The sequence below is a fragment of the Macaca nemestrina genome, chromosome 7, assembly GCF_043159975.1.
Source record: "Macaca nemestrina isolate mMacNem1 chromosome 7, mMacNem.hap1, whole genome shotgun sequence".
In the NCBI taxonomy this organism is placed as follows: Eukaryota; Metazoa; Chordata; class Mammalia; order Primates; family Cercopithecidae; genus Macaca; species Macaca nemestrina.
The window spans coordinates 161,732,940-161,756,442 of record NC_092131.1 but is presented as its reverse complement, the minus strand read 5'-3'; the positions used below and the strand labels follow the sequence as shown (position 1 = coordinate 161,756,442).

The 23,503-nt window shown below is 45.0% G+C and overlaps 1 protein-coding gene across 2 annotated transcripts; it reads left to right on the top strand.

Annotated features, from left to right (window-relative positions):
- The first annotated feature begins 1,226 nt into the window (after window positions 1-1,226).
- LOC105492279 (kinetochore localized astrin (SPAG5) binding protein) lies at window positions 1,227-12,768 on the top strand. Of its 2 annotated transcripts, XM_011759321.3 has the most exons (9): window positions 1,227-1,551; window positions 1,733-1,827; window positions 4,565-4,697; window positions 5,371-5,418; window positions 7,517-7,622; window positions 7,852-7,945; window positions 9,470-9,531; window positions 10,252-10,326; window positions 12,065-12,768. In XM_011759321.3, exons 1-9 carry the CDS (start codon window positions 1,343-1,345, stop codon window positions 12,191-12,193), a joined length of 951 nt encoding a protein of 316 aa, XP_011757623.1. In that variant the 5' UTR covers window positions 1,227-1,342; the 3' UTR covers window positions 12,194-12,768. The 2 variants fall into 2 exon arrangements, with proteins under 2 accessions (XP_011757623.1, XP_011757626.1); XM_011759324.3 differs by lacking the exon at window positions 9,470-9,531.
- The last annotated feature ends 10,735 nt before the right edge of the window (window positions 12,769-23,503 follow it).

Below are 23,503 nucleotides of genomic sequence, written 5' to 3'. Positions count from 1 at the left end.
CAGCCTGGGCAACAGAGTGAGACCCTGTCTCAAAAAAATAAAATACAGTAAAATAAAATATAAATTGGATGACACTCTCCTGCTATAATGCTTCAGTGACTTTCCATTAGTTTTAGATAAAATCTAATCTCTATACCTTAGCCTGTAAAATTTGTCTTTTGACTTCTTATTTCTCCAGTTTTATCTGTACCACTCTCTTCCTATCTTTCTGTGCCTAGGGAAGAACCCATTTCTGCCTTGGGACTTTGCATTTTCCCCTTTCCCCAATGATTAACTCCCTCTCCTCCTTCCTTAATCGAATATCATCTCAGAGAGGTCTTCCCTGAGCCCCCAATATAATCTAAGTTTCCCTGCTTTTCTATCTTATAGGATTTTGTACTTTCTCTTCATTGTGTGTGAGTGTGTGTGTGTGTGTGTGTGTGTGTGTTTTGGTTTGGTTTTTGAGATCATGCTCTGTCACCCAGGGTGGAGTGCAGTGGTGCAATCTCAGCTCACTGCAACCTCTGCCCCCCGGGGGTCACACAATCCCCCTACCTCAGCCTCCAGGGTAGCTGGGACTACAGGAGCATGCCACGACGCCCGGCTAATTTTTGTATTTTTTGTAGAGATGGGGTTTCACTATGTTGCCCAGGCTGTTCTTGAACTCCTGGACTCAAGCAATCCACCCGCCTCCACCTCCCAAAGTGCTGAAATTACAGCTGTGAGCCACTGCGGCCAGCCTTCTTCACAATTTCACCACAATCCGTAAATATATATTTATTCAGGTGATTATTTGTTCACTGTCTGTTTCCTAAGTCGTAAACTCCAGGAGGGCAGAGCCAAGGTCAATCTTGATATTTGCTCTCCCTCAGTCCCTCCCACCCACTGAGAACACTGCTGGGTAATCAGGAAGTGCTCAATAAATGCTGGATGAAATGAATGAACTAGTGCATTTAATGATGCAAACTACCCTGTTTATTAGGAGTAGCTTTGAATCGCTACTTAAAATCTGGGTAAGTACTATTAAAATTAGGACCTCAGGTAGGTGCCTCAGGTATCTCAGCCCATAGGTCCTTTTCTTCAAGCTTCACCTGCCACTCTCCTCCTGTAATGTGTAGTTTTCATCCAAATAACCTGTGCTCCTGGCAATATCCCTAACAATCCCAAACTAAATAAAGAGGATTGTGACACGGACCCTTAATGTGGCCACGTTTGCGTCTCCATCCCGGAATATGACGCTGGTAGCTCATTAGCTCCATTCAAGCCTACAAATTGCATCACCCTCCTCCTCCGCCCAGACCTGGGGGCTACAACACCTTTCGCTAGGTCTGCCTCTGGCCTCCGAGAGAACCTTCCGTACAGCATGGCGGCTCCCGAACCCCCGCCAGGGAACAGAATGTTCCGTACAACATGGCTTTCTACGGAGTGCGATTCCCACCCACTTCCGCCCAGCTACCGGAAGTTTCCATTTGAAACCGAGGCGGCCAACTTGGCAGGCGGCGCGACAGTTGCTTCAGGGCATCTTTTGAAAGAGAGCGACAAGGACTGCGGGCAGGACCGGCGGGCTCCTGGGTTCGGCTCTCCCGGGGCGAGGGACTGGGCTGGATGGGAGGAAGGATGGAAAGAGCTGGGAAAGGAGGATTTTCTCTTTTCCAACCCCGAGCCGAGGCCTGTCGGGTCGCGCTATCCCCAAGCCCACCACTCTCGGGCCCAGTAGTCCAGCGCTGGGTAACATTCATCCTGTACCTTCCAGAGTTCAGCCGTGCCGCCTCGTTACGATGACCAGTGTGGTTAAGACAGTGTATAGCCTGCAGCCCGCCTCTGCGCTGAGCGGCGGCCAGCCCGCAGGTGAGTGCCCACGCCGCGCCCGGGGCACTGCGGCCCGGCCGGGGATGGTCCCGGGAGTGTGGAGATCCAATGGGTGGCGTGGGCACTGGGAGGGTGTCCCGCCGGCCCTGAAAACCTGCGAGCGCCCTATAACCAGGGTGTGTAGGTTTATGATGGGAGTTAGGGGAAGGGCCATGTGGTAGGATTTTAGACCTGCTCTGCATTTTTCTGCCCGCGTATGTACTGTATTCATCAGTTAGATTTAAGTTGTTGGTTATTGTACAATGTTATTCCCATTAAGCTAGGAATCCCCTTCTAACCGGTTATCCGTCTTATTTCCAGACTTGGGTCATCTTGAGGGATTGGGTTTGTTTTCAGGGAGGAAAGAGGAGAATCATTTGAGAAGTGGAATGCTTAGGGTTCTTTGTTCACCTTTACATCTGCGCCGTGTTTCTCGAGATAATTATTGAGAATTACCACATTCTCAATACACGTTTGTTGAGTGAAGTGGGAGAGAGGGGTTAGACCTAGGCAAAGTATTTGAGAAACTTGGGCGAAGAGACAGACATGATTAAAAATAGAGTTTTTAATTGCTTTGCCATCTGCTTTGTGTTGCTTTGCTTGTGGTTCAAAGTCATCTCATGGGGTTTGCAGTCGGGAAACTGCCTAATCTAGAGATTATAGTACAGAATAAGCTTCAGACATCAGAAAACTGTTGCGGGAGATTGTGGAGTAGCTATTTATGATCTCTTCCCAGATGATTCCACTCAGCTGGTACATAAACCTTGGCAGGATTGAGCTCTGAAGTAAATAGGCTTTTCTCCAAAGGCTTAATGGGTTGTTTGTTGTCTTGTGTAGCCACAGAACACCTGAATGGTAATCCTGGCACCAGCGGGGACTAGGAGTTGCTGGAAGAACTGGAGCCAGGTCTCAGCTGCTTGCTGTGTCTTTCCCTTAGATGCAGTGCCCTCAGTCAGTGGGCAGTGACTAGCTCTCTCAGCCAAGCTGCGAGTGTTCATCTCTTGGGTTTACATCTCTGTCCCAGCTTTATGATCATATGTAACTGGAACAGTTTCAAATTTTTAGGCTGCCTCCCAGGTTTTTTGTTTTGATTTTGAGCATGGGCTGGATAAGTAATTTATGCACATGTAAAAAAAAAAAGTTGGAAAACCATATACAATGATAAACAAGTTTCCTTCCCTTCCTTGACACCAGCCATCCAGTTCCCCTCCCAGTGTCTCCCATTTTTAGGAGACAGCTTTGTGAAATCCTACTAAGTTTTTCCTACATTGCAATCCTTAGGTTTTAGCAAATACGAATTATTGGAACCAATTCTAGTCAATGAAGAGTGTTAATTTTGATCAATCGACTGTTAATTCCATTTTACATGGAGTAGATTTGTTGTTTATAACTTGCTAATACTTGAGAGAGGAGAAGATGATATTTCTCCAAGGTTACTTTTTACTTCAGACAGACACCTCAAAAAGAACCCTTTTAATACCTCATTTGTACCGCATTTCTTCAATTTGATTTGATTGTAATGGCTCTTAAGTTAGGTCAAGCTTAAAGGGGCCATTTTACAGTGAACAAAGTGAGAATGAGTCCAGAAAAGCCTGCATGTGAGGGTGGGGGTGCTTTTAACTCCAGATAAGTTACTTGAATTTGCTGTAGAACATGAATGATGGACTGTGTGGTTGGGGAGCTGGCACAAGGATGAAGGAAAATTCTCACCTTTGGGGAAGAAGAGTGTTATGGCAGGGCCATTTCTCTGGTTATCTGGCAAGAAGATCAGATTAGAATGCCTAATAGGGAAACTCTAAACTTAACGAAGGGTAAACGAAAGAGCTGGTGGTAGAGGCAGTCAGCATGGAAGAGGAAGGGACCAGACAGGTGGTTTAGAGACGGTCTGTGAAACAACCTATGCAACTGTGAAGTGTTTGATTTATTCAACAAGCAGTTATTGAACCCCTGTTCATATGCCAAATATTCTTCTAGGTGATGGGGACACAAAGATGTCTTAGAGTGGTTAGGAAGATATTCTGGGAAAAAGAACGAAGTAACAATTTAAAAAAACTCAGAGCAGCTCAGTCATGCCTTAGGAGAGTGTGCAGCGTGCTTGGAGTTGCTTAACGAGATGGTACAAGGATTCAGCCGTGTTTTACTTCCACCCTGCTCTCTGCTGGTGTCCATCTCCATGTTCACTTTTACAGCCTCCACCTTTCAGTTCAATGAAACTTTTGGCTACCCTCAAACACACTGTACTGTCCATTTAAAGAATTTTGGTTTTTATTGCCAATTAGCCTGGAAGTTTTATTCTTTTGAATTAATATCACATGTTGAAATTTGCCAGAATGAAAATAAAGATTTGGCCAGGCGTGGTGGCTCACGCCTGGGAGGCCACAGCAGGAGGATTGCTTGAACCCAGGAGTTCGAGGCCAGGCTGGGCAACATAGTGAAACCCTGTCTCTATTTTTTAAATTTTATTTTAAAACATATTTTAGGTGCCTGTAGTCCAGCTACTCAGGAGGCTGAGGCAGGAGAATCTCTTGAACCCAAGAGGCAGAGGTTGCAGTGAGCCAAGATCGCACCACTGTACTCCAGCCTGGGCCACAGAGCGAGACTCTGTCTCAAAAAATTAATAATATTTTTTAAAATACAGTAAAGATTTATGACAACTTAGAATGGGGCTCTGTTTGTTATAGGGTTGCAGCTGTCGGCTCACGATGCCAGAAGTTTTACCTCTCGTTTTCCTTTGCAGACACACAAACTCGGGCCACTTCTAAGAGTCTGTTACCTGTTAGGTCCAAAGAAGTCGATGTTTCCAAACAGCTTCATTCAGGAGGTCCAGAGAATGATGTTACAAAAATCACCAAACTGAGACGAGAGAATGGGTGAGAACGCATCATTAGTATCCAGTTAGAACATCTTCCTAGAAATTGATCAATACAAAGAATTAGAAAACAGGATTTTGGGGAATACAAGGCTCCTGAACAACTGGCCTTCAGTCAGTGGCCCAGAGCTATGCAGCATTCCTGAGCTCTTTGCCAGAACCCTCTGGGTTGATCTTTCTGAAGAGACACAGCCAGGCCTATGAGAGGTGTTCTTTCCTCTTTCATCGCTTGCTCTGAGGATACAAATGGCAGCACTGTAGTCATACGCCAACCCTGAGGAGTAGTCATGTGGGGTGGGGACTAGTTGTTACCCTAGGTTGCTGGTCTGACCACAGTCCAGCCCTAGCGTAGTGTGTGTGTGTGTCCCCAGCCAGCATTCAGTTCCCAGGTGAGTGAGGTTGACATGAGATAGCCACGCCATCTTGAGAGGAGCAGCTCTGTCAGGATGTTGGGGTGGTCGGGGTCATGCCCCGTTGCTACTAATAAGCCTTTTCAATAGTCTGTGCTGAAACAATAATGCATAATCCCTCAGAGCTCTCAAGCTTGTGCCATTTGCCTTGTATGTCATCCCTGGTTCTTTCCTCAGAAACTCAAGTTCTTTGTTCTGCCTGTTCACTGCACACTTAACAGTACTATGAGTCTCTGATTCATTTCTTTGTTTCTGCCCTCCTAGGCAAATGAAAGCTACTGATACCACCACCAGAAGGAATGTCAGAAAAGGGTGAGCATCAGGGTAAATCAACTTGGCCACTATTCTAGGGTAGTGGATCTCAATCCTTGTTTCTGCATCAGAATCATTCGTGGGACTTGTTTACTGTGTTAGGGTCTGGGTTCCACCTCAGGAACCTGCGTGGAATTTTCAGGGGTGAGGCACAGCTAGGTGTAAGAACCATTGTCAGTGCAAGAATCAGTGGTGCTACTATCTTGAGTCTCAAGCAAGAGCTTTTTGGACTCCACGCCAGGACCACTGTTGATCAGAAATCACACTTAGCTATGGCCCATCAACAGGAGGGTGAAGCCTTCAGGAGAGGAAGGGCTGCCTGTAGTTAGTGATCTCGAGATGAAGATTCTGGTGGTGAAATCCGGGAGAGAAGGTTCATCTCTCATCTTTGAGGCTAGCTTCGAAGTTTTGCACTATCAGAAATAGAAATAATACGCTGAAAAGTCTGTACAAATAGGTTTTAGTTCCAGATCTATTATTTGGGCTTATCCTAAGAGTTTTGAAGATAGCAGGGCACAGTGGCTCATGCCTATAATCTCAACACTTTGGGAGGCCAAGGCTGGTGGATAACCTGAGGTTAGGAGTTCGAGTCCAGCCTGGGAAACATGATGAGACCCCATCTCTACTAAAAATACAAAAATTAGCCGGGCGTGGTGGCGCATGTCTATAATCCCAGCTACTCAGGAGGCTGAGGCGGGAGAATCACTTCATTCCCAGAGACAGAGGTTGCAGTGAGCCAAGATCACATCATTGCACTCCAGCCTAGGTGACAGAGCGAGACTCTGACTTAAAAAAATAAAAAAGTTTTGAAGACAAAATACTAGCAATAAAGACTGAGGCCGGGCGCGGTGGCTCAAGCCTTAATCCCAGCACTTTGGGAGGCCAGGACGGGCGGATCACGAGGTCAGGAGATTGAGACCATCCTGGCTAACACGGTGAAACCCCGTCTCTACTAAAAAGTACAAAAAACTAGCCGGGCGAGGTGGCGGGCGCCTGTAGTCCCAGCTACTCCGGAGGCTGAGGCAGGAGAATGGCGGAAACCCAGGAGGCGGAGCTTGCAGTGAGCTGAGATCTGGCCACTGCACTCCAGCCTGGGCGACAGAGGGAGACTCCATCTCAAAAAAACAAAACAAAACAAAAAGACTGAGAACGTTAAGAAAAAACTCTAGGCCCGGCGCAGTGGCTGACGCCTGTAACCCCAGCACTTTGGGAGGCTGAAGCAGGCAGATCACAAGGTCAGGAGATCGAGACCATCCTGGCTAACATAGTGAAACCCTGTCTCTACTAAAAATACAAAAAATTAGCCGAGTGTGGTGACAGGTGCCTGTAGTCCCAGCTACTTGGGAGGCTGAGGTAGGAGAACGGCGTCAACCCGGGAGGCAGAGTTTGCAGTGAGCCCAGATAGCGCCACTGCACTCCAGCCTGGGCGACAGAGCGAGACTCCATCTCAAAAAAAAAAAAAAGAAAAAAGAAAAAACTCTAATATTGGTGATATTAGAGTTTATTAGATGATAAACATTAGATTATTTTATTACATATCAGCCCAGCTACTGGGCTAAGAAATGCACATGGGTTTTCTCTCTTATTAATAATAATACTATGAGATGTAGGTATTGTCCTAATTGCCAAAATGAGGAAACAGGGCCTCAGGGAGCTTATGCAACTCACTGAAGGTCATAACCACTGTGTAAATAGCCAGGATAGGAACAGGACGTGTTTGTGTAACTCTGTAGGCCATTTTTTTTTTTTTTTTTTTTTTTGAGACGGAGTTTTGCTCTTGTTGCCCAGGCTGGAGTGCAATGGTGCAATCTCAGCTCACCACAGCCTCCACCTCCTAGGTTCAAGCGATTCTCTTGCCTCAACCTCCCAAATAACTGGGATTACAGGCATGCGCCACCACGCCCAGCTAATTTTTGTATTTGTAGTAGAGACAGGGTTTCTCCATGTTGGTCAGGCTGGTCTTGAACTCTTGACCTCAGGTGATCTGCCCACCTCAGCCTCCCAAAGTGCTGGGATTACAGGCGTGAGCTACTGCGCCTGGTGTAGGCCATGCTCTTAACCCTTTTGTCTTTTCATGTAAGTACAACTGTTATTACAGCTACAAACCACTGAGTAAGCAAAAATCAGAGGACGAGCTCAAGGACAAGAACCAGCTCTTAGAAGCCGTCAACAAGCAGTTGCACCAGAAGTTGACTGAAACTCAGGTAAGAGACCCACCAGAGCTCTGTTACCAGCTGCCACTGGGCAATGCACATGGAATCCTGATGGATGGCCCCTTGGGTGAGCAAGCTTGTTAATGCACAAATGCCCAAGGGCAGGAAAAAAAAAAAAAAACAGGCTTTTGCTATGGCTGTCCAAGAGCAAGGGCAAGAAAGGGCGACCACCCCTAGGGATTGGGACAGTTCCTGATCTGTCTGTGCGGTGCTCCAACAGGGAGAGCTGAAGGACCTGACCCAAAAGGTAGAGCTGCTGGAGAAGTTTCGGGACAACTGTTTGGCAATTTTGGAGAGCAAGGGCCTTGATCCAGGTAAGAGCACACAGCTAGCTGTCTTTGAAGGGATCGGTTCATGTGTCCCTTCCTGGGTTGATCTTGGCAGCATGGCATCAGCTGGCCCAGTAAGTGCAGGGGTTACTTCAGTAAAGCCCTAAAGATTTTGGAAGGCTTCTGTTTGTTTTCATGTGATGTTGATTTTTGCCTGGCCAATAGAATTTCAGAGGATTATATAGAGAGAAGGTTATCTCTTTCTTACCTGAACACTTTATGCCAACAGGTATGACCTTGCAAGTAGATGAGAAATATTTTGTTCCTTTCAAGGGAGAATATTTTCTGTCTCTTCCCATTTGGGAAAGTTACTAGTGTGCTTGAAAGGAACATTTTGTTTGAACATGTTCTTCCTCGCAAGCATACTAGTAACTTCTCAAATGGGAAGAGACAGAAAATACTACTTCAAGCATTCTTAAACCTGGCTAATCAGCAGAATTACAGTGACTAAAAAATGACTACTGTTACCCTGTCCCCCAGAGAGCAGAATCTGTAGCAAAGAGAGCAGTAGAAAGAATTGTCCAAAGACTGTAAGAGGGCCTCAGCCTGAGTCAAAGAGCTAGAGAATGCCCAGGAAATGGGCCCAGGCCTTTTTGTATTAAGGAATACTGACTTTGAATGTTACTGGTTAATCTTTAGGTTACAGGTGAGGATATTCTTCTTTTTTTTTGAGATGGAGTCTCACTCCGTTGCCCAGGCTGGAGTGCAGTGGCGTGATCTCAGCTCACTGAAACCTCCTCCTCCTGAGTTCAAGTGATTCTCGTGCCTTAGCCTCGTGAGTAACTGGGATTACAGGCATGTACCACTATACACAACTAATTTTTGTATTTTTAGTAGAGACAGGGTTTCGCCATGTTGGCCAGGCTGGTCTCAAACTCCTGACCTCAAGTGATCTGCCTGCCTCAGCCTCCCAGAGTACTGGGATTACAGACATGAGTCACCATGCCCGACCTGGGATATTCTTTATAGTCACTGTAAAATACATGTTTTTAAATTTAAATTTTTTTTTTTGAGATGGGATCTCGCTATGTTGCCCAGGCTGGCCTCCAACTCCTGGGCTCAAGCAATCCTTCTGAGTAGCTGGGACTACAGGTATGCGTCACCACACCTGACACCATAAATATTTTGTATGATTTTAATTTATTACATGCATGTGATATTACCAAAAGTAATAATTTTTAAGGCCTGAAAGGCTCTTAAATTGTGAACAAAACCAAAAAAATCCAACCTATACATTTCCTTTGGACAAATTGTCCACTGACCTAAGGAGAAAGTATACAGAATTTTTGGCCATATCCAAACCTAGATTGAAAGGAGATAAAATGCAGTTCTGCAGGGCAGATGTGGGTGACCCTGCCAAGGTGAAAACTTGGGAGAAAGTCTGGGATTAGACACTTAAGAGAAATTCCCCTCATGAATATTTCTGTACTTGTTCATGGAGGGTTTTTATTTTTTTTTGTTTAAAGTGTGTAGTTCCCTAAGTGAAGTTGACTTTGTTGTATCCGTCAGCTTTAGGCAGTGAGACCCTGGCATCACGACAAGAATCTACTACCGATCACATGGACTCTATGGTGAGGGAATGGGTGCGAAAGGGTACAAGGGCTGAGTGACTGTGGGTCTCTGTAAATCTAAGAAGGTCTCTGCTATATGTTCCATAAACCCCAAGAAACAACCTTTGATTATCTGCGATGGTAGAAAAGAGAAATGGAACATGCACTCAAAATAGCATATTTTACTTGAAAGGTAGCTTTGTGCTTACAAATATAGGTAAGTCTGAATTGAAAATTTAAAACACGTGGGGCCTGGCGCGGTGGCTCACGCCTGTAATCCCAGCACTTTGGGAGGCTGAGGCGGGTGGATCACGAGGTCAGGAGATCGAGACCATCCTGGCTAACACAGTGAAACCCCGTCTCTACTAAAAAACACAAAAAACTAGCCGGGCAAGGTGGCGGGCGCCTGTAGTCCCAGCTACTCGGGAGGCTGAGGCAGGAGAATGGTGTCAACCCAGGAGGCAGAGCTTGCAGTGAGCTGAGATCTGGCCACTGCACTCTAGCCTGGGCGACAGAGCGAGACTCTGTCTCAAAAAAAAAGAAAAAAAAAAAAGAAAAAAGAAAATTTAAAACACGTGATAGGTAAACCTGTAGAGAGAGCTTTCTGGTTCCTCTGTTCTATACTGTATCAAATTTCCTGACTCCTTTGTTGAGAACTGTGTGGAAGGGATGTTAGCCATCATCTAATGCAGGTCTGGTTTTATATGAAGATTTGTTTACTACATTGTACTTTCCTCTTAGTTGCTGTTAGAAACTTTGCAAGAGGAGCTGAAGCTTTTTAATGAAACAGCCAAAAAGCAGATGGAGGAGTTACAGGTGAGAGGCAGACATCACCCTGACCATTTCCTACCACGATAGGTAGATTTCTTTCCTGTTTTTCTTTTTATTTTTAATAAACTTGCTAAATAATTTTAGATTTATAGGAAAGTTACAAAGATAATACAGAAAATTTACCCTGATACTTTTTTTTTTTTTTTTTTTAATTTCCAACTTTTAAGTTCAGGGGTACATGGACAGGGTGTGCAGGTTTGTTACAAGGTAAACATGTGCCATGGTGGTTTACTGCACAGATCATCCCATCACCTAGGTATTGAGCCCAGCATCTATTAGCTATTCTTCTTGATGCACTCCCTCCCCCAACCCCCAACAGTAACATCTTACATTATCCTGGTACATTTGTCAAAACTAAGAAATCAGCCAGGCATGGTGGCTCATGCCTGTAATCCCAGCACTTTGGGAGGCTGAGGTAGAAGGATTACTTGAAGCCAGGAGTTTGAGACCAGCCTGGGAAACATAGCGAGATCCCATCTCTGCAAAATAAAATTTAGAAAATAGCCAGGTGTGGTGGAAGGCAGAGGTTGCAGTGAGTCGAGATGGTGCCATTGCACTCCAGCCTGGGCAACACAGCAAGACTCCGTCTCAAAAAAAAAAAAAAAAAAAAAAGTATGAATAAACTAAGTTCATACCAATAATGCCTATCTTGCTGGGTGGTTATAAAAGAGAATTATGTCCAATACCTAACCCAGTGCCTAGCAAAGGTACTCACAGTATATACTTTTTTTGAGAGAGAGAGAGATGGTGCATACCTGTAGTCCCAGCTGCTCAGGAGGCTGAGGCGAGAAGACCACTTGGGCCCAGGAGGGCAAGGCTGCAGTGAGCTGTGATCATGCCACTGCACTCCGGCCTGGGTGACAGTGAGACTATGTCTCTAAAAATAGAAATTTTTTTTTTTTTTGAGATAAAGCCTCGCTCTTACCCCCAGGCTGGAGTGCAATGGCATGATAATCGGCTCACTGCAACCTCCACCTCCCGGACTCAAGAGATTCTCTTGCCTCAGCCTCCCGAGTAGCTGGGATTACAGGCATTTGCGACCACGCCTGGCTAATTTTTATATTTTTAGTAGAGACAGGGTTTCACCGTGTTGGCCAGGCTGGTCTCGAACTCCTGACCTCAGGTGATCCACCTGCCTTGGCCTCCCAAAGTGCTGGGATTACAGGTGTGAGCCACTGCGCCCGGCAGGAAAAAATTTTTTTTAAAAAAGAGACCAACATCAGTACATTACTATTAACTATATTCCAAGTCTTCATTTGGATTTTTTAGCAGTTTTTTCCACCAATTTTTTTTTTCTTTCTGTTAGCGAGGCCTCTTAGAAATGTTCACATTGCCAAGGCATGAGGCAATGTGTAACACAGTAGGTTGCTCAGAGTTGGGAATTGGGAACTGTATGTAATCCTTTCTATGGAAACTTGATGACTTGAGGAGGAGACCTGTAGTAAACACAGATTCTTTGGTCTGGACTGCTTCAGATTGCTTGGATGAATCATGGGATATTGCCCCAAACCTAGAGATACAGGAGTCTAGTCCCTCTCTACTACTAGGGGGACAATTCCTAAAACCAGCACGTAGAAGCAAAATCTAAAATAGAAGATACAGTCTCTGTTGATACTCCAGCGGTCTTCCTTAGTGGAAAGGAGCATAATGTGGGTATTGTGTTTCCTGTTAGTCAAGAGTTTTGTGTATGTGTTGTTTTCCTTTGGAATGTCTTTCCATGCAGGCCTTAAAGGTAAAGCTGGAGATGAAAGAAGAAAGAGTCCGATTCCTAGAACAGCAAACCTTATGTAACAATCAAGTAAATGATTTAACAACAGCCCTTAAGGAAATGGAGCAGCTATTAGAAATGTAAGAAGAAGCAAGTGGCCAGATGGCTCCCTCTTGGGCATAAACTCTCAGAGGAAGCCACTTAGGATATCATCTTGGCCATGATCTTCTGGGACTCACCATCTCCAGAAATGAAAGCAATTTCTACAGTAGAATTAAGGACAGTTTATGCTGAAATGGCAATTCCTCATTTAAGCAAGTTTTCCCAACCTTCAGGTTGGTCAGCCCTCCTGAGCCTCACAGGTGGATAATTGAGGCCTACAAGAGAGGGGGGCCTAGGAGCTTGGATTGACCTTCTAGTCAACCACCTGATTCCAGCACACCATTATAATCCGGAGACTAAACCAACAACCAGAGGATCTAAAAGGTCACATTCAGATTTTCAGGAAGAAAATCTTCGTTACAGTACAGCACACGTGTTCCGTACAAGACCATTGAGGAGCCATGCTGTCCCCTTCCAACCTGGAACACATTCTGTCCCATCCTGGTTGGGCTTCTGTACCTCCTTATTAATTTATGAACCTGAAGTTGCTTGAAGTGTTTTGGGCTTAATAAATGGGGTGAAAGTATAGGTAGCAGTAACACCTACATGAAACAATACACCTTGGAGCTTTAAATTACTTTTTTTTTTAAGTCTACTTTTAAAATAAATATTTCTGTAAATATTCTGACTGTAACACTGAGGAATGAAAATAACCTTTTAACCTAGATATGTTAGTTGATCATTATTGAACTAATTTAGTTAACAAGTCCAAGATATTCTGACTTAATCTAGAATATTTTTCTGCTAATCTTTAAGAGCCCTGTGGCTAGTCCCTCTGTCTCCGAAGAGCATTGGCTAGTCTCCTGAGGGTGCTGCCCATTTGTAGCAGTGGTTTCACCAGGTCTTTGGCCACTTGCTGCCTGTGTTCTCCCTGCACTTTTTTTTTTTTTTTTTTTGGAGACAGAGCCTCACTCTGTCACCTAGGCTGGAGTGCAGTGACGTGATCTCGGCTCACTGCAACCTCCTCCTCCCGGGTCAAGCAATTCTCCTGCCTCAGCCTCCCGAGTAGCTGTGACTACAGGGACGTGCCACCACGCCTGGCTAATTTTTAAGAGACAGGGTTTCACCATGTTAGCCAGGATGGTGTCATCTCCTGACCTCATGATCCGCCCACCCTGACCTCCCAAAGTGCTGGGGTTACAGGTGTGAGCCACCGCAACTGGCCTTTTTTTTTTTTTTTTTTTTTTTTGAGACAGTCTCGCTTACTCTATTGCCCAGTACAGTAGTGTGATCTCTGCTTACCACAACCTCCACTGCCTGGGTTCAAGCGATTCTCCTGCCTCAGCCTCCTGAGTTGCTGGGATTACAGGCGCCCCATCCCCTTACCATGCCCAGCTAATTTTTGTATTTTTAATAGAGGTGGGGTTTCCCCATGTTGGCCAACTCCTAACCTCACGTGATCCGCCTGCCTCAGACTCCCAAAGTGCTGAGGCCGGGCATGAGCCACCATACCCTGCCATTTTTGTATTTTTAATAGAGTCGGGTGGGGTTTTGCCCAGTTGGCCACGCTGGCCTCAAACTCCTGACCTCAAGTAACCCACCCGCCTCAGCCTCCCAAAATGCTGGGATTACAGGTGCGAGCCACTGCGCCCAGCCCTACCTGCACTCTTAAGCATGATTATCTGCCTGCTGTTTACTTTGCACAGCCAATCCTAGGCCTGGTCCCATAGATCCTTGAGTCCATGGCCTGAAGTCCATGACAGGCTTCCCCACTGGTTTACCAAAGACATGGCCAAATTTTTTTCTTAACCAAACTAGGCTGACTTTGGCCATCTCCTGTTCTTTCTGCACCTCCTAATTTCTTCACCAAGCCCTCCCACCCCCACCCTTCAGCATCTTTAAGGCTGCCCAGAGACACCCAGTGAAGCCAGTAACACTCCAACCCGGGCTTAAAGGGCCACAATTGTTTGCCTTCTCGTACAGAGTTCACAAAGTTGGTTATGTTTCAAATATTTTGAGCCTATCCACTAAAAACTGGTCTTTGGCAAATTCTCAAACTAAATTCATACCAGTAAAACTGCTATAAACAGGCTGGGTGCCGGTGGCTCACGTGAGCCTGTAATCCTGGTACTTTGGGAGGCTGAGGTGGGTGAATCATGATGTCGAGTTTGAGATCAGCCTGACCATCATGGTGAAACCCTGTCTCTACTAGAAATTCCAAAATTAGGTGGGTGTGGTGGCGTGTGCCTGTAGTCCCAGCTACTCAGGAGGCTGAGGGAGGAGAATCTCTTGAACCTGGAAGGCAGAGGTTGCGGTGAGTCGAGATGGTGCCATTGCACTCCAGCCTGGGCAACACAGCAAGACTCCGTCTCAAAAAAAAAAAGTATGAATTAACTAAGTTCATACCAATAATGCCTGTCTTGCTGGGTGGTTATAAAAGAGAATTATGTCCAGTACCTAACCCAGTGCCTAGCAAAGGTACTCACATCCTGGTGGTGATATTATTAAAGTTTAAAACTTATCCTGGCAAACGATTCCCTTCATAAACTTCCCCCAAACTTCAATTCCAGTGTCCCCTTCTCCCCACTCCAAAACACAGTTGCTGATCTTACCATGCCTTTGCAGGCCTCAATTATTCAACTTCCTTCTGACCTGGGAACTCTCAACTTTGACTCTTAAGTTCAAATTACAACCTTCTTAAAACATAAAGCCAAAACCCCACCCTCATCCCCTCCACCTACCACATACACTATATTCACAGCCAAATATCTCAAGAAGCTGTTTCCTTACCATTTTCTTTCTCTGCCATTCTGGCTTCAAAGTACATAGGAACACTATTGTAATGTAGCTACATTAGGCGGATCCATCCAAAGTAGAATATAGATTACCAAGGACTGAGCAGGAGGGGAAGGGAGTTTCTCTTTGGGATGATAAAGTTCTGGAAATGGAAAGTGGTGGTGGTTGCATGGCATTCTGCATATACCTAATGCCACTGAATTGTACGCTTTAAAATGGTTGAGGCCGGGCGCGGTGCCTCATGCCTGTAATCCCAGCACTTTGGGAAGCCAAGGCAGGTGGATCACCTGAGTCAGGAGTTTGAGCAGCCTGGCCAACATGGGGAAACCCTGTCTCTACTAAAAATACAAAAATCAGCTGGGCGTGGTGGCATGTGCCTATAGTCCCAGCTACTTGGCCAGCTGAGGCAGGAGAATTGCTTGAACCCGGGAGGTGGAGGTTGCAGTGAGCTGAGATCACACCACTGCACTCCAGCCTGGGTGACAGAGCGAGACTCCATTAAAAAATAAATAAAATTGGTTGAGGCCAGGAGCGGTGACTGACACCTGTATTCCCAGCACTTTGGGAGGCCGAGGTGGGCAGATCACCTGAGGTCAAGAGTTCGAGGCCAGTCTGTCCAACATGATGAAACCCCTTTTCTACTAAAAACACAAAAATTAGCCGGGCGTGGTGGTAGGCGCCTGTAATCCCAGCTACTCAGGAGGCCGAGGCAGGAGAATCGCTTGAACCCAGGAGGCGGAGGTTGCAGTGAGCCAAGATCGCGCCATGACACTCCAGCCTGGGTAACAAGAGCAAGACTCTATCTCTAAATAAATAAATTAATTAATTAATTAAATTGTTGAAATGGCAAACTTTTACTAGATTTTTTTTTTTTAAATTTGAGGCTTAAAGTACACTAACCTTAAGTGTACAGGTTCAAGTGTACAGTAACAAGTGTAAGTTACTGTCACTGTTGTGGAAGTGAGTACTACTCTACAAAATCACCATCCATTAGTATTGTCCTTCCAAGAATTTCATATAAATGGACTCACAGTATACACTTTTTCTGAGAGAGAGAGGGTCTCTGTCATCCAGGCTGGAGTGCAGTGGTGCCATCTTGGCTCACTGCAGCCTCGACCTCCTGGGCTCAAGTGATCCTCCTACCTCAGCTCCCCAAGTAGCTGGGACTACAGGGACACACCACCAAACCCAGCTAATTTTTGTATATTTTTTGTAGAGATAAGGTCTTGCCATGTTACCCAGGCTGGTCTCAAACACCTCAGCTCATGTGATCCGCCTGCCTCAGCCTCCCAAAGTGCTGGGATTACAGGCATGAGCCACCAAGCCCAGCTCCCTTTTTTTTTTTTTTTTTTTTTTTTTTTAAAGAGACAGCTTTAGACCAGAAGTTCTTGACCAGCCTGGGCGACACGGTGATACTCCTGACTCAAAAAAAAAAAAAAAAAAAGACAGCATCTTGCTCTCTTGCCCAGGCTGGAGTTCAGAGGCACAAAAATAGCTCACCATAATCTCGAATTTCTGGGCTCAGCCGACTGAGTAGCTAGTACTACAGGTGAATGCCACCACACCTGGCTAATTTTTAAAATTTTTATAGAGATGGGAGGCTCTCACTGTGTTGCCCAGGCTGATCTTGAACTCCTGGCCTCCCAGAGTGCTGGGATTACAGGTTTGAGTCACCGCACCCAGCCGAGTATGTACTCTTGTGTTTGGTTTCTTTAGCTCAACGTGTCTCTATAATTTGTATGGTTGAATGTATCAGTATTCTCTGGCTAGTGGACATTTGTTTCTGGTTTTAGGCTATTAATAAAACTGCACTGGTTTCTCTGGGATAGAGACCCAAGAATAGAACTGCTGAGTCATAGGGTAAGCAACTCAGTTTTCCAAAATAAATGTACCGTTTATACCACCACAACAATGTATGAGAGTTGGAGATTTAGTCAGTCTTTTTTGAAATACATATTTTGGCCAGACACGGTGGCTCATGCCTGTAATCCCAGCACTTTGGAAGACTGGGGCTGGAGAAGTACTTGAGCTCAGGAGTTCAAGACCAGCCTGGGCAACATAGCAAGACCTCTTCTCTACCAAAAACTTTTTTAAATAGCCAGACGCGATGGTGCACACCTGTAGTCCCAACTACTCTGGAGGCTTAGGTGAGGGGATCGCTTGACCAGGGAGAAGGAGGCTGCAGTGAACTGTGATGGCTCCATGGTGTTGGTGGTGGACTGATTCAAGTTCTTGACTTTGGTGCACAAAAGAATTTGAGAGTAATTCTCCACCCCGGGGAGTGTTTTTACTGTTAAAATGAGTATAGGTCAGCCTAAAGACACTGACCAAGGGTTTCTGTGCCTGTGCAAGCTGGAGGATTTGTCCCCTTTTGCTCTTTTTCCTCCTTGCAGCAGGATGTTCTGACCACGAGTTCCTGAGGCGGGTTGTGCAGCATCCAGCTGTTCTCTCCATCTGTCTGTTTGGCAAGTATCTTGTTCCCCTTTAAGTGAGGCTGTGACCATCCTACCTGATCTACCTCAACTGCATTCCAGCCTAGGCTACAGAGTGAGACCCTGTATCAAAAGATAATAGTGTATATATTTGGGAATAATTTTAGATTTACGGAAAAGTTGCAAAGATAGTCCAGAGAGTTCCCATATACCCCTTCCCCAGCTTCCCCTAATGTTAACATCTTACAATACCATGACACATTTGTCAAAACTAAGAAACCAGCATCAGTAAATCAATATTAACTAAACTCTGGGCTTTATTTGGATTTCATTGGTTTGTCTACTAATGTAGTTTTTGGGTTCTAGGATCACATCCAGGATGCCATATTGTATTTTGTCATTAGTTATTATGTCTCCTTAGTCTCCCCTGGTCAATGACAGTTTCTCAGTCTTTTTCTGTTTTTCATGACCTTGACAGTTTCAAGGAGTAGCAGTCAGATATTTTGTAGAATATCCCTCAATTTGGGCCGGGCGCGGTGGCTCAAGCCTGTAATCCCAGCACTTTGGGAGGCCGAGATGGGCGGATCACGAGGTCAGGAGATCGAGACCATCCTGGCTAACACGGTGAAACCCCGTCTCTACTAAAAAATACAAAAAAACTAGCCGGGCGCAGTGGCGGGCGCCTGTAGTCCCAGGTACTCGGGAGGCTGAGGCAGGAGAATGGCGTGAACCCGGGAGGCGGAGCTTGCAGTGAGCTGAGATCCAGCCACTGCACTCCAGCCTGCGCGGCAGAGCGAGACTCCGTCTCAAAAAAAAAAAAAAAAAAAAAAATCCCTCAATTTGGATTTGTTTGATTTTTTTTGATGATTAGACTGTGGTTATATTTTTTAGGGAAGAATACCACATAAGTAAAGTATACTCAGCACATCATATTGAGAGGTGAAGCCAGCTGGACTTCTGGGTCAGGTGGGGACTCGGCAAACTTTTCTGTCTTACAAGAGGATTTTAAAATGCACCAATCAGGCCGGGCACGGTGGCTCACACCTGTAATCCCAGCACTTTGGGAGGCTGACGTGGGTGGATCACGAGGTCAGGAGATCCAGACCATCCTGGCTAACACCGTGAAACCCTGTTTCTACTAAAAATACAAAAAATTAGCCAGGCCTGGTGGCGGGCACCTGTAGTCCCAGCCACTCAGGAGGCTGAGGCAGGAGAGTAGTATGAACCCGGGAGGCAGAGCTTGCAGTGAGTGGAGACTGCGCCACTGCACTCCAGCCTGGGCAACAGAGCAAGACTCCATCTCAAAACAAACAAACAAAAAAAACACACCAATTAGCACTCTGTAGCTAGCTAGTGGTTTGTAAAATGCACCAATCAGTGCTCTGTAAAAATGCACCAGTCAGCGGTCTGTGGCTAGCTAGAGGTTTGTAAAATGCGCCAATCAGCACCTTCTAAAATGGGCCAATCAGCAGGACCTGGGCGGGGACAAATAAGGCAATAAAAGCTGGTGACCCGCCACACCGTCCCCGGGCAGCAGTGTGAACCCGGTCGGTTACCCTTCCCGGTTGCGGAAGCTTTGTTCTTTTGTTCTTCACAATAAATCTTGCTGCTGCTCACTCTTTGGGTTCATGCCAGCTTAGCTATAATACTCACCGCGGAGGTCCGCAGCTTCATTCTTAAAGTCAGAGAGACCAAGAACCCACCAGAAGCGGCCAACTCCAGACACAATATTATAGGTAGATAGTATCAACTTGACTTGTTGCTAGTAATATTAACCTTGATCACTTGGTTAAGGCAGCGTTAGCCTGGTTTCTCCACCGTAAAGTTACTATTCTACTCTTTCCATACTCTCTTTAGAAGTCATCACTAATTCCAGCCCACTCTCAAGGGGTGCGAGAACTATCTACCTGTCCATATTGTTTGGAATTCTTCTGTAAGGAGGATTTCTTCCTTCTCCCTCCCATTTATTTATAACAATATGGGCCGAGCGCGGTGGCTCAAGCCTGTAATCCCAGCACTTTGGGAGGCCGAGATGGGCGGATCACGAGGTCAGGAGATCGAGACCATCTTGGCTAACACGGTGAAACCCCGTCTCTACTAAAAATGCAAAAAACTAGCCGGGCGAGGTGGCAGGCGCCTGTAGTCCCAGCCACTCGGGAGGCTGAGGCAGGAGAATGGCGTGAACCTGGGAGGCGGAGCTTGCAGTGAGCTGAGATCCGGCCACTGCACTCTGGGCGACAGAGCGAGACTCCGTCTCAAAAAAAAAAAAAAAAAAAAAAAAAAAGAACATGTTTGGTTTTTTTGTTCTTTTTGTTTGTTTTTTAAGACATTCTTGCTCTGTGACCCAGGCTGGAGTGCAGTGTTGCAATCTTGGTTCACTGTCACTTTGCCTCCCAGGTTCAAGCGATTCTTCTGCCTCAGCCTCCTGAGTAGCTGGGACTACAGGTGCACACTACCTTGCCTGGCTAATTTTTGTATTTTTGCAAAACTGAGCTCTCATCAAGTTGACCACGCTGGTCTTAAACTCCTGACCTTAGGTGATCCGCCCACCTTGGCCTTCCGAAGTGCTGGAATTACGGATGTGAGTAATTATATACCACACCTGACCTGTATGAACATGTTTGTACTTTGTTTTTTAAACTTTTATGTTCAGGGGTACATGCGCAGGTTTGTTACATAGGTAAATTGTGTGTCACCCAGCTGACGAGCGTAGAACCGGATAGGTAGTTTTCTGATCCTCACCCTCCACCCACCCTCCACCCTCAAGTAGGCCCCAGTGTCTGTTTTTCCCTTCTTTGTGTCTGTGTACTCAATGTACTCAACTCCCACTTATAGGAGAGAACATGCAGTATTTTATGTTTTTACTTTATACTTTGATTTGTTCAATTTTTACCTTATTTTGTTGCTCAAAGCTTTATTGTTTACCTTTCATATTGTTTACTTTTCATATTACCTGGGAAGCAGCATATTAAGGTCTATTATCTACCTCTAATCTTTTGTATAGTATGAAATCGGAGTCTCACTCTGTCGCCCAGGCTGGAGTGCAGTTGCGCAATCTCGGCTCACTGAAAGCTCCGCCTCCCGGATTCACACCATTCTCCTGCCTCAGTCTCCCGAGTAGCTGGGACTACAGGTGCCTGCCACCACGCCTCACTAATTTCTTTTTGTACTTTTAGTAGAGACAGGGTTTAGCCATGATGTTAGCCATGATGGTCGTCTCGATCTCCTGACCTCGGAATCCGCCCACCTCTGCCTCCCAAAATGCTGAGATTACAGGAATGAGCCACCGCGCCCGACCACTTTTTTTTTTTTTTTTTTTAAGATGGAATCTTGCCCTGTCGCCCAGGCTGGAGTGCAGTGGCGCAATCTTGGCTAACTGCAACCTCCACTTCCTAGGTTCAGATGATTCTCCTGCCTCAGCCTCCCGAGTAGCTGGGATTACGGGCATACACCACCACGTCTGGCTAATTTTTTGTATCTTTAATAGAGACAGGGTTTCACCATGTTGGCCAGGCTGGTCTCGAACTCCTGACCTCGTGATCCGTCCGCCTCTGCCTTCCAAAGTGCTGGGATTACAGGCATGAGCCAAAAAACACCATTCTTCCCCTACTGAATTGTAATGGAGAGTTCATTATAAATCAAGCAACTCTATGTGTGTGTCTATTTCTGTACTCTCTATTCTGTTCCATTGATTTCTAGCACCAATACCACAGTATATTAATATATATACACATATATTTATCTTCATAAAATATCTGTTTCTGGTAGTGTAAGTCTCCAACTTCTTCAAAATTTTGTTTGCTATTCTAGGTCTTTACAGGTGTGAGCCACCGCACCCGGCTGTGAGGTTCTATTTAAAATTTTTTTTTTTTTTAGAAAGACACCCTTGAATAAAATTTGATGAGCTTCTGGGTGGAACACAGAGGGCATAGACGCTCTGCACTCCTTTCCCCATACGTTGCCCTATGCATTTCTTCCATCTGGCTATTCATATGTACCCTTTGTAATATCCTTTATAGTATGCCAGTCAACTTAAGTGTTTCCCTGAGTTCTGTGAGCCACCATAGCCAATTAATGGAATCCAAGCAGAGGGCATGGGAATCTTGTTTTTTGGCTTGTTAATCAGAATATAGGTGACAATCTACCTGTGACTGGCATCTGAAGTGGGGGGCAGTCTTGTGGGATTGAGCATTAACCTGTAGGATTTGACTCTAACTCCAAGTAGATAAAGAATTGAAATTATTTTGGTTTTGGTTTTTTCTTTTTGAGATGGAGTTTGCTGTTTCCCAGGCTGGAGTGCAGTGACACCGTTTTGGCTCACTGCAATCTCTGCCTCCCATGTTCAAGCGATTCTCTTACCTTAGCCTCCCAAGTAGCTGGGATTACAGGCTGCGCCACCATGCCCGGCTAATTTTTGTATTTTTAGTAGAGACATGGTTTCGCTATGTTGGCCAGGCTGGTATCGAACTCACGACCTCAGGTGATCTGTCCACCTTGGCCTCCGAAAGTGCTGGGATTACAGGCAAGAATTGAAATGAATTACAGTACACCCAGTTGGTGTCTGCTGGAGAATACTTTGGTGTGTGGGGAAAAACTTCCCCACATCTTCTCACAGAAATATTCTGTGTTAAGTGTGTGAGAGAAAAAAGTTTTTTTCTTTAATGACCAAGTGGGATATATCCTGGTTATGAAAGCATCAAAAACCAAAATTACAACAAATTTAAAGATCTTAATTGACTTTATTTCAGATTCCAGTGACTTTTCTTGTAAAGAGCAAAGCAGAGAGGACTTCCATATCATGCTGCTAAACTTGGCCTGTTTCAGGATTTGGCTATTACTTCTCCTGATTTTTTATTTGTATTTTTTGACACCACTGATCTGAAGTTATGTCCCCATTTTTTTAGAAGGTCAGTTAAAGATCTTAGTTTCAGCTTGGTGGCATGGACCTTCAGCATGAGTGGCTCCATTATGATTTGGTGTGCTGGGCCTAGTGCAGGAGTTCAGTTCAAACCAATGGGCTCCTGTAAATTTTATTTAATGAAGGGTTCAAATTCAATCAATATAAATAGACACATTAACAGAATAAATGATAAAAACGAACACATCAGTAGATGCAGAAAAAGCATTTGATACAATTCATCTTTTTATTATAAAAACTCTCAGCAAAGGAGATAGAGAACTGCCTTAATCTAATAACGGATATCCATAAATAAACTACAGCTAATACTATACTTGGTAATGCAGTGTTGAATCACTTTCCCCTTGAGGGTGGGAATAAGACAAGGATGTATGCTATCACCAGTCGGCTTTACATTGTACTGGAGATTTTAGACAGTCCAGTTAGGCAAGAAAATAAAGAAAATAGAGATGTACAGCATACAGAAAAAAAATACAGTATATAGATATGTAAAGGAAGAAGTATAATTCATTTGCAAATGATATGACTGTATACATAGCAAATCTTTTTAAAAATCTAAAAGAATCTGTGATAAGTTATTAGAATAAGTGAATTTAGCAAGATAATTGGATACAAAAACACTATATAATAGGTATTACTAGCAACAACACCTGGAAAATAATATTTTTCCTTTTTTTAAAATTTGAGACAGAGTTTTGCTCTTGTTGCCCAGGCTGGAGTGCAATGGCATAATCTCGGCTCACCACAACCTCCACCTCCTGGGTTCAAGCGATTCTCCTGCCTCAGCCTCCCGAGTAGCTGGGATTACAAACATGGGCCACCACACCTGGCTAATTTTGTATTTTTAGTAGAGATGGGGTTTCTCCATGTTAGTCAGGTTGGATTCGAACTCCTGACCTCAGGTGACCCACCTACCTCGGCCTCCCAAAGTGCTGGGATTACAGGCGTGAGCCACTGCACCCGGTTGAAAGTAAGATTTTACAAATATAATCTGAGAATCTCTTTGAACCTATTCTTTTTGGGAGACTGCCTGATTTAAAAATAAATATAGATAATACATATATATATATATATATATACACACACACACACACACATATATATACACACACAATTTACAAAAGCAGTAAGAACTTCAATCACATGAGAATAAATCTAATGAAAGATGTATGTGCAAGACCTCTACTCTGAAAATTATAAGAACAT

Excerpts from the sequence above, each read along its gene's own strand:
- LOC105492279 (XM_011759321.3), top strand. The coding sequence starts at position 1,343 with ATGGCGGCTCCCGAACCCCCGCCAGGGAACAGAATGTTCCGTACAACA. Across the intron at positions 5,419-7,516 it reads AGAAGGAATGTCAGAAAAGG|CTACAAACCACTGAGTAAGC; the intron begins GTGAGCATCAGG and ends CTGTTATTACAG. Across the intron at positions 7,946-9,469 it reads GAGCAAGGGCCTTGATCCAG|CTTTAGGCAGTGAGACCCTG; the intron begins GTAAGAGCACAC and ends TGTATCCGTCAG.